The sequence below is a fragment of the Gambusia affinis genome, linkage group LG08 (genome assembly GCF_019740435.1).
Source record: "Gambusia affinis linkage group LG08, SWU_Gaff_1.0, whole genome shotgun sequence".
Classification (NCBI taxonomy): Eukaryota; Metazoa; Chordata; class Actinopteri; order Cyprinodontiformes; family Poeciliidae; genus Gambusia; species Gambusia affinis.
In genome coordinates, this window is record NC_057875.1 from 18481408 (window position 1) to 18492557 (window position 11150).

Consider the following 11150-nt stretch of genomic DNA (forward strand, 5'->3'; position numbering starts at 1 on the left):
AGTATGGGACATCTAGATTTTTAGAAGACATTTCCAATAAACTTTCCACGAACAACCAAATTTTCCACAGAAATGAAACATAAAGGGCAAAGTTTGTAAACTAGGCCACTCAAAGCGTATCTAAATATGTAAATCTCCAAGGAAAAATGAACAGCTAGAGCCAGCCAACAACCTTAATTCACTTCATTAATGTAACCTTTAGAAATATATATTTTTAACAGAATATAATTGTATTTCTAGTTCGTATTTCTTAATTTCTCATACAATATGAAATATTTCTAATTATTCAGATATCAAAACAAGAAAAGATAACGCTTTAACTGTGGACTCTGTGAAGCACACGCTATACTCTTATATTTTCAATGAGTCTCTGAATGCATTACAATCACGTGTCGCATTTCTGTCTCGTTTGTCACGTAGCACGAAAAGCCCCCCACAAATCCAGCATCATCAAAACCATGCTTTAGTGTAATAGTCATAATTCCTGCAACACAGGGAAGCAGAAAACCATAACATGATAACCAAAGAAGCACTGAACGTAGGGAATTTCAGGTTTTATTTACTTATTTCCACAGTTGTCACAAAATAGAAAGTGTTCTCTCTAAAGTCTAATGTTTAGTCAACAGTACGTATTCTATGCACAGTTGTAAATTTAAACTACATGGAAGCATGTTAGCTTACAACTTCAAGAGCTCATTGTCATATTATGGTTTTGCCAACAATTTTTAGACGTAAAATATTACCTCCGTTTACCAGATGTCAAGATATAAAAATAAAGAAAAGCAAAAACATACACCCATCAAGGTAGTGTGAGTTTTAATTTTAGGATTTCAATGATTCATAATCTTTTCTTCATTTTTAAATGAATAAATACAGGTTAAAATATTAGGCACCAGCAGCACCTCTCCCGTCCTAACTAGGGATAAGGATGTACGATAATGGATGGATGGCGGGATGGATAGTAGATTTCTTTTTTTTTTTTTTTTCTTTTTTTTTTTTTTGCATATTGGCTATTAAACTGAACAGAAAACTAATTATAGTCTACTAAAGACTATAATAAATTGTCATAAACTAACTTTTCCATTACCATTTATTTTTCTAAATGCACTTGAATTTTTTTTAAAAGTGGTCTTGATTCGAAAATCAAAAAGAAAAGTTTACAAACCACCAACACAGAGACTAACACAAAAGCGTTAATCACTAACTTCCTTTCTCCACCAGGGGGAGCCCGTGCTTGTAGTTATCAAAGGATTTTTTTTTCACTTAGCTTCGTACGTAGTCTTTATATTTAATGTTTTCTGTTAAAGGGCATTTTAGTTTCAGAGTTTGGTTTCTTTGCAAATTTTGTAAGGCTCGACATTAAGAAATAGTTTTTGTTTGTTTTCTTCCTAAGCTCCGGTCCTCTGTGCAACTCCGATGTCTAAAACATTCGCACCAGAGTTCCTTTGACAGAACGTGTTGATGACGCCTTCATCTACAACAACAACAGAACTCAACTGCTGTGAAGCTAACTAGCCGGCTTAGTTATTCTGATTTTTTTAATATATTTTTTTTAAATTCTTTTTATTGGTGTCTTAACAGTTACCTACTCATTCGGGTATGAAGTTAATGCTATAAAATTTCGACTTTATTTTTTTTTTTATTTGTTTTGAATTTGAAAGTTTTTGTCTGCTAGCATGTTAGCTTTAAAACCGAGTATAACTCGGAGCCTCTCCTCTTCCAGTTGAAGGTAACGCATTTATTTAAAGCTACTCTTTATGCAATATGCATACAATCTGCATGTAGCCTTTATTGTGCAAACGTTTAAACTTTATCAGAGTGCACCAGGTATTCTTACAGAAACTAGGTGAGGATGTGAATAACGGAACTGAGATGACTAGCCTTCATATTCCAATAAGCTAAGCTGCAATCCAACTATTTGATGGGTGAAGGCGTGGATGTTAAATGCGGTTTTAAATCACATTCGTACGGTGGCCGACAGGTAGTCGGCCACCGTACATTCATATTGGGAACGTAAACAAGTCCAGCAGGGCCGAACTCAAATTGTGACAGTGTCAACTATTGCGGCACTTCCGTATTAATATTTGTAGCCTTTGGAGTGTAAATATCAACTGAAGTATACATGTATTTTACAGCAAATATTTTAACGTAGACATTTTAACGTAGTCCAGAAATTCCCAGAAAAAAAGTGAACTTTCAATAGTATGAAATTAGAAAATGTAAAAAAAATAAATAAATAATAATAATGTGTAGGAAGAGGTTATAAATGTCCATTTTTGAAGTATTCCGACTTTTAAGTTGAAGTGGTCTGCTATAATATACCAGAAGCTTATCAAGCAATATACATTTCTTTACTTGGCTTGCGTAAGAACGGTGCTTTAAAAATTAAACTAGTCTTGCTTTGTATGGCCAGTGAAACATAGAGGGATAAGCCAGAGATATAAGAGGCTTAGCTTTTCAGAACACTGCACAGAGAAAAATTGTTTCAACATTTAATGTTGCCCAACTTTAAATCCATTTAGTTTTGGCTTACCTGCCAATTTAGAAAAGGTTTTGCTCTTCGGAGCATCAGAGTATTGTAGGTATTTGGTTGGGTATTTAAGACATCAGAGACCAAATGAAGGCCACATGAGCCAGAACTCTGTCAGTGCATGCCTGTAAAAACACTTGTATAACTATGTGTGGAAAAGCAACCAAGTCTCTCTAGAAACGCTGCAAAGACGATCTTTAGTGAAGTGTGGAACAAAACTGGTGTAAATCTAGTAACTGTTTTTCCTCTTCAGGACTTTCACTGCCAGCTGTAAATCAGAACCACAGTAAATCCCCTCTCCACTGCCAAAAAAAATAGAAAAGAAAAAACAGTAACAATTCTGTTAAAATCTTACAACGGTACAATTAAAATATCTGTGCATCTGAGTAAAGTAAAAAAAATAGATTCATTTTCCACAGTAATGTATTTCACCCATTTATTTCTGGTATTTCTTGTAGTATCAAGAATTACGGCTTACAGCTTATGAAAGGTCTAAATGTATCTGAATACTGCATAAAATCTACAAAAAAGAGTTTAAACAGAATTGTTACTTTATGTATGCCTTAAAAAATCATTAGGGATTTGGCAGTGTTCCCACCCACAGTAAATTTCACCGTCCACAGGGATTGTAGGCCACAAAAGTTTACAGCTAAAGAAGCTGACTGATCACATGTGTTGTGAACAACCATATTGTTGAAACATTCAGTGGAAGGAAAAGGTGCAGGAAAAAACAGCTTTGGTGGGATTGTGAGAAAGGAGAACATGATGGGAATGTTGTTTTTTGATCCAAGGTCCTCTTTTCGGACGCAAGTATATTTTGTTTCTTTCTAATCAAAGAAACAAAAAAAAGGCTTTATTACTATGCATTTGTTTTCTGTTTCATGCTCTTGATTAAAAGGCTTATTTTTTAGTGTTTACTTTAGAGATAGTCACAGTCACAAATTTCACCATATGTTATTATAGGAATCAGAAGCTGAAAAATGTGCTGCTCCTACAACGTGGTTAAAATAAACTCTCCTGTCTTTATCATCTTTCAGGGCAGAAATATTTATGGCAAAGCCAGAACACAGGACCTTCTGGTGGAGATTCTGACCTCCACCAGTAAAAACACAAACCTGTAATTATCCGTCAAAAATGTCGCCACAGAAAAAACTTCTTGTCCCAGTAAGCAGCAGGCGGAAAGCCGTGGACGACTTCTTCCCCTTTAACTCGCTGCCAGTGGAGTGCCAGCTGCACGTCTTGTCCTTCCTGAACGAGGTGGACAAATGCAGCTGCGCGCTGGTTTGCCTGAGCTGGAGTTGCCTGGTCCGGTCGTGGAAGCTGTGGCGGGTTGCAGACTACTCTCGGCGCGGTGCCTCCCATCTAGGTCAGGAGGGGCTGCTTGTTTCCAACCGGGAGTTTGAGCGATGGAGGGCCTGGGTCCACCACTACACCCACCATCTGATCTCCCGGCGGGCCAGCCTGCTTACGCTAAAGGCCAGCTTCGACCTGGGAGACCGCTGCAACAAGTGGAGCGAACTGCTGAGTCACCTGCTGGATAACGTCCACTGCAGAGACCTCAGCCATCTGGATCTCAACTGGACCTTTACCCTCTTTGAGCCACTGGACCTAAGAGTGCACTCCAGCTCCAGCTCACACCAGGACAGCATAAACAAGATGGACCAGGTAATTAACTGTATTATTGTTGAGTGGTTAATCGCAGGATAGACGTACTTTGTATGGGAGATACAGCTCTAAAAAGACAACACAGCTAAACTAGAACAAGGAGAGTGAACGTTATTATGATGTAGATAGAGCTGCACACTAAATCAATAACTATATATCACAATAGACACATGATCAATATCAATAGATAATACATCTGATAGAATAGTCAATATTCAATATGCAGAATGAACTCCGATCTAGAACTGCACAGCATTCTGGGAGATGTAGGTAGATAAAATATCTTAAAGCTAGCTGAGCATGATTGGTGGCAACAACTAACTCACTCTTTGGTTAACTAGCAACAGCTTGTTGAGTAACTTGTGCAGCAGCAGCTTCAGGTTTCACCACCGTGCCAGTTTTCAACTTGAAGTGAAAACTAGCTAAAACGTGAAGGGTTATTCCACCAGTTTGGCAGTATTTCAGATCAAAACAAAAAAACGAATCAATCATTATCAATATCCCCAATTATTGATATTGTCTGATGAGGAATGCTTATATTATTATACGTTTTTCAGCCATATCGTCCAGCCTTAGGAGTGGAGTGGCTCCATCAAAGAAAAAAGACATAATTAAACTTAGGAGCAATGGACCAGGAGTACTGTCTTCATAACAGGAACAGTTCACAAAGTTAGTTGTTGCAATACTGCCATCGCTGGGACAAAGATACAGACACAGCTGAACATAAAATCACTAAACTAAGTGTACCTTCTGTCGAAAGAATCAGGAGAGGCGAGAAAGATGATGGCATCAAATAATAGATAATAGGAGAGTAGCAGGAGAAAATGGCACCTGGCAAACAGTGGTTGCTGTGTTCTCCAGCAGTCTAAGCTTATAGAACAAACTTTCTTCTTTTCTTTGGTTTGGCAGGTGACCAGCTTTCAGGAGCTGCTCGGCAAACTCACCCACAGCTGCCCGCGAATCTCCAAGATGCGTTTACATTTCGACTGGTCGGATCTGTCTGTGTCCCTGCTCACCCGGTTCCAGCAGCTACGAACCCTCGAGCTCAAGTACTTCTGGGTCTTCAAACTAGTGACATCCTCCACGCTCCAGACGCTTACCAAATCCCTGCCCAACCTAAAGTCGCTGACTTTGCACATCTTGGTGCCACTGAGGAACCTGGGGATCTCGTACACGTTGGAATCTGAGTCTCTGGAGTTCCTGGACGTCTCGCCCAGCCGCGGTTTGGTCTTCTCCTGCCTGAAGCTGCCGGCTCTGAGAGAACTTCGAGCTAAGAAGATAGTGCGAGGAATCACGCTGGATCGTAGGACAAGGCTCCGGATCCAGAGCAGGTGGCCTTGTCTGTACCATGTTCTCCAGCAGGGGACGCCAAAGCTTCAGACCCTGAACAACGAGAGGCTCATTCCTACTTGGAGGGAGAAGAGCTACGGGGAGCTGACCGCCATCCTGGAACAGTCCTGCTACTGTGTGCAGCATCTAGACAGCTGGCTGTGGTAGTCAGCTGACTGAGACCGAAGATCCGTCTGTGTATTGTAAATTCCAGCCAAAGCAAAACACTGCTTTTACTCCCCACATTGTTGCTTTTAGTCCAACAAACTGATTCTGCAAGAGGACACAGAAGCTGCTTGTTGCTGCAGATGAAAAATAGGATGTGACTGCAGGATCCTCCCAGTTCCTAAACTGGAATCTGCTCTTTGTGTAAAAACACATGTAGGTTTGAGGCAATGATATCAGCACAGCGGCTTTGTAATCATTTGTTCGATAATCTGGAAAAAGCAACGGTGCTTCTTTCTATCGGGCTCTGCTGCTGCACTGGTTAGCAAACGAGCAGAGCCACAAGTACATGGATCAGAACTGAATGAAGAATAATATCGCCATTATTTAGCTGGAAGCTTTCTAAACCTTTTGTTGTCAAGGAGAAGAACAGTGAAGAATAAAGGCAAAATATTTTTAGGATTTTTTTTCATCCAAGATGAAACTTTATGCTTTCATGCATGAACTTTGAAGTCAGTTGAGTATTTATAAAAAATATGGTAAAAATTATAATCATCAGTAATAATATGGTTCTCTTAGTCATTTAGGTCGTAATCTCCACTGCTTTGATGGTGTTTCTGTAGGATTACAGTCAGAAATTAAGGGAGAAAAAAAAATCAACATTTTAGAATAAATGTTTTTTGACAAGTTCTTTTTGCAGTCAAAAAAAGTTTGACATTTCAGCATATTCCATTAATATTAAAAGAACCAACTATTTTTAAATTAAGGGTGACTTTTATATATCTATATTTAGATGGCATCATTTGTAACTGCACTGGTCTGCTGTCTTCATAACAGGAACAGTTCACAGTTAGTTGTTGCAATACTGCCATCGCTGGGACAAAGATACAGACACAGCTGAACATAAAATCACTAAACTAAGTGTACCTTCTGTCGAAAGAATCAGGAGAGGCGAGAAAGATGATGGCATCAAATAATAGATAATAATAGGAGAGTAGCAGGAGAAAATGGCACCTGGCAAACAGTGGTTGCTGTGTTCTCCAGCAGTCTAAGCTTATAGAACAAACTTTCTTCTTTTCTTTGGTTTGGCAGGTGACCAGCTTTCAGGAGCTGCTCGGCAAACTCACCCACAGCTGCCCGCGAATCTCCAAGATGCGTTTACATTTCGACTGGTCGGATCTGTCTGTGTCCCTGCTCACCCGGTTCCAGCAGCTACGAACCCTCGAGCTCAAGTACTTCTGGGTCTTCAAACTAGTGACATCCTCCACGCTCCAGACGCTTACCAAATCCCTGCCCAACCTAAAGTCGCTGACTTTGCACATCTTGGTGCCACTGAGGAACCTGGGGATCTCGTACACGTTGGAATCTGAGTCTCTGGAGTTCCTGGACGTCTCGCCCAGCCGCGGTTTGGTCTTCTCCTGCCTGAAGCTGCCGGCTCTGAGAGAACTTCGAGCTAAGAAGATAGTGCGAGGAATCACGCTGGATCGTAGGACAAGGCTCCGGATCCAGAGCAGGTGGCCTTGTCTGTACCATGTTCTCCAGCAGGGGACGCCAAAGCTTCAGACCCTGAACAACGAGAGGCTCATTCCTACTTGGAGGGAGAAGAGCTACGGGGAGCTGACCGCCATCCTGGAACAGTCCTGCTACTGTGTGCAGCATCTAGACAGCTGGCTGTGGTAGTCAGCTGACTGAGACCGAAGATCCGTCTGTGTATTGTAAATTCCAGCCAAAGCAAAACACTGCTTTTACTCCCCACATTGTTGCTTTTAGTCCAACAAACTGATTCTGCAAGAGGACACAGAAGCTGCTTGTTGCTGCAGATGAAAAATAGGATGTGACTGCAGGATCCTCCCAGTTCCTAAACTGGAATCTGCTCTTTGTGTAAAAACACACGTAGGTTTGAGGCAATGATATCAGCACAGCGGCTTTGTAATCATTTGTTCGATAATCTGCAAAAAGCAACGGTGCTTCTTTCTATCGGGCTCTGCTGCTGCACTGGTTAGCAAACGAGCAGAGCCACAAGTACATGGATCAGAACTGAATGAAGAATAATATCGCCATTATTTAGCTGGAAGCTTTCTGAACCTTTTGTTGTCAAGGAGAAGAACAGTGAAGAATAAAGGCAAAATATTTTTAGGATTTTTTTTCATCCAAGATGAAACTTTATGCTTTCATGCATGAACTTTGAAGTCAGTTGAGTATTTATAAAAAATATGGTAAAAATTATAATCATCAGTAATAATATGGTTCTCTTAGTCATTTAGGTCGTAATCTCCACTGCTTTGATGGTGTTTCTGTAGGATTACAGTCAGAAATTAAGGGAGAAAAAAAAATCAACATTTTAGAATAAATGTTTTCTGACAAGTTGTTTTTGCAGTCAAAAAAAGTTTGACATTTCAGACCATATTTTTAAGTCTTAAGAAAGCTTGAAAAAAACAAAAAAAAAACAGAGCATGGACATTTTTTCCCCCAGACTTTTTTTCATATTCCATTAATATTAAAAGAACCAACTATTTTTAAATTAAGGGTGACTTTTATACGTATCTATATTTAGATGGCATCATTTGTAACTGCACTGGTCTCAAATATCCATGCTTTATTCGCATTGTTTTATATTCCACTGTAGAAACACAAACCACCTTGAAAAGTATCTAAAATAAAATACAATCCCTCTACAAGCATAAAATTCGGTAACCATTATATAATCCTTTGCCCTTTTTTGCAGTATCATAGCATACAAAGCTTAACTTTACATCTATTAACATTACTGTCATTGCATGTAAAAACCAGTTGCAGAATGAGGGAGGCCTCGCTCTGTTTTCTGTTTGGCTTATTTTACTTTCAGTCCTGCTTCAGGAGCAAATTATTTAAACTCAACAAACTCATAAACACTCTAGGAAACATGTTACAAACATTTGACGTACCTGAGCGTAGGATAATACTCAAAAAAAGTAAATGTTTAGACAAGTAGAAACAGCAACTAGCCTGGGTTGCCATGGCAACATGAAACAAAAGTAGGACGTAATAGTGTGACATCCTACACTGTTATGTTGATTTTGATTATTTTTAATCTGCCGAGCACGTCCTAGTAGATTCACTACTTTGAACTAAAAAGGGCTGCTTGTGCTGTTCGTTTGGCCTGTAGATTCTTAAAGATCAGGTTTAGATTCCCCCCAAAATTTCCACTTTTAATGTTTAAATTTTTACAATAAAGTAAAATAAAGAAAATTTATCACAAATTGTGCTTTATCAAATTGCATTTATTGTGGTCTTATCCAGTGTTGAATTTTTTAGAACAGAACTCATCCCAATTAGAATGACCTTGGAATATTTCAGGGAGAAAAGCAAATTAATTCAAAAGTTACAAAAAAGTTTTTTCTTTTCTTTTTTTTTTTCTTAAAAACATTTTGCTCCTTTTGCTTAAAAAAAAATATACAGTAACAATTCTCCAAAATATTTTGCCTTTCTTCTAACAGTTTCTCCATACTAAGCCATCTAAACTTTGAAACGTGACATGTCCTGTGCTATAAAATTAATGTTTGTTTGATTGTTTAAAAGAAATACAGAAATACATTTATCTCCAAATATGTGATGGAGAAGCATTAGAGAAGTTTGCACAAAAAAGATGAGGTCAAAGATAAACATGCAGTAAATATTTAGGACTGAAAATTGCTGTAAGGTATGTTGAAATGGGCTTTGTAACTAAAGCCACAGAGCAGCTCCAGTCTGAAAACGAGTTGAAAACTGTTTGTGTGTTTTTGCTCCCTGACTCTGCTGCTGAATACTTTAAACTTTTTGCTGTTAAGCTGGTGTAATTCCAATCACAGCCGGCCAGGAATGTAAAATGAGACTTAATTCCAGTGCTGGACCACATTGTTTAAAATTGCTGGTGCTCCTTTACAGTTTGATTTGTTTGTGCCGTTCCTCCTGCAGCAAAGGGAGCCAGCAGGGTTTTGAAGTATTTGTTGTGATGGCGTTTGAGTGAAGAACTCCCGCAGCTCTTGATTTTGCAGACATTTTGCACATATTTGTAAAATACACTTTTTAACTCACCAAGTGAGACTCTGCAGAGAAATTCCATTTGTTTAATCAAGATTTCTGTGTTTACTGCTGCATTGTGTAACACAGTGGGCTTTTAGGTATTTAATGTGTGTGAGAGCAGCTTGACATTTTTCATTTTTGCTCTGTTGTGGTCAGGTTTCTTTCCCAGCTAAGCACACCAGTGTCACTTCATGATATGACTGACAAGCCTTTTTCCGTCTCTGAGAATTAATTTGTCTTTCACACGAGCAGGAGGTGCTGACATTTGCACAGATGTTGTAAATCTGGTCCTCTTGTTTTTAAGACCTATTTATTCTCTATTTATTTCCTATTTATGCATTTTATAGCTATTTTTATGAAAAGGCTTATAATTAGTGAGGGCTGTGTTAACCTGGGTTACACCTGCTCGTCTGGCAGGCCACAAAAAATCCCAGAACATCTAAAGCACTGCAGGCCTCATTACATTGGTCACTGCATTTAACAGTAAAGAAGAAACTAAGCTAAAATGGTCTGCTAAACAAAAATAAACCAAAGGTCCATATCAAACATCTTGATGATCTTAAGAGTTTTGGGAAAATATTTTGTGGACTGATAAAGAAAGTGTGTATCCCATTACATATGGCAAAAAGAACACCATGTTGACAGTAAACCATGATGGTGGTCATGTGATGGTCTATCATTTCTGCTCTACCAGAAAATCCCAGTGGAAAATTATAGAGACCAGTCGGCAACCGCAAGCTCAACTTCACTTAGGTCCCAGGACAATGATCCAGCAAGTCAACTTTCAAATGATCATAACAAAATTGAGGTTAAGGAGACTAGGAGAACCCTAGTCATCTAATTGAGCTTCCATAGCAAGACCTTAAATTATCTTTTCAAAGCTTCCATTCTGGCTGAATTAAGATCACTTGAAGAAAGAGTGGACCAGAATCCCTTCACCTGAGTATAAAAGACTTATTGCAAATGCTTGATGGGAGTTGTTCCTGCCTAAAGTAGGGTAATCACTCCCTACATGTAAGAATTAAGTATTTTTTCATGTAGCACCAGGTATGTAGGTGTGACAATAAAACAGGTGTGTATGACAATTAAACAGAAGACACCTACCTGTAAGGTGGCCAAACCTTTTTCACAGCACTGTAATATAGTCTAAATTAAAAAAAAACCTGAAACACTGTCTAAGCTGTTTCACCAGATTTCAGTCTCATAGTGTATAGGTCTCTACAACTTTTTGTCTGAAATGGGAACATCTGGTCTTTTCATAAACAACCACCTCTTTCTATATTCGTTTGCTGATTTGTAACCCCTCGTGAGAAATTCGAGCACAGAGGTGATGGTGGTCTAGCCTCCCTCAGGATAAGCCTCTGCAGCCAGTCCTCTTTTTTTTCTGCTCTACTCCACCTCTTTTATCCAGCCCCCTCAG

At 39.0% G+C, this 11150-nt stretch overlaps 2 protein-coding genes across 2 annotated transcripts; both read left to right on the top strand.

The window, feature by feature from the left end:
- Positions 1–1211: 1211 nt before the first annotated feature.
- Positions 1212–6431, top strand: LOC122834961. Its single transcript, XM_044123553.1, has 3 exons — positions 1212–1729; positions 3568–4195; positions 5105–6431. Exons 2-3 carry the CDS (start codon positions 3665–3667, stop codon positions 5690–5692), a joined length of 1119 nt encoding a protein of 372 aa, XP_043979488.1. The 5' UTR covers positions 1212–1729; positions 3568–3664; the 3' UTR covers positions 5693–6431.
- Positions 6190–7828, top strand: LOC122835575. Its single transcript, XM_044124735.1, has 2 exons — positions 6190–6201; positions 6680–7828. Exons 1-2 carry the CDS (start codon positions 6190–6192, stop codon positions 7367–7369), a joined length of 702 nt encoding a protein of 233 aa, XP_043980670.1. The 3' UTR covers positions 7370–7828.
- Positions 7829–11150: the final 3322 nt, after the last annotated feature.

What these genes read in the sequence shown, in the direction of transcription:
- LOC122834961 (XM_044123553.1), top strand. Translation starts at nt 3,665, where the DNA reads ATGTCGCCACAGAAAAAACTTCTTGTCCCAGTAAGCAGCAGGCGGAAA. An exon ending in GCATAAACAAGATGGACCAG is followed by an intron (nt 4,196 to 5,104) that starts GTAATTAACTGT and finishes TTGGTTTGGCAG; the next exon opens with GTGACCAGCTTTCAGGAGCT.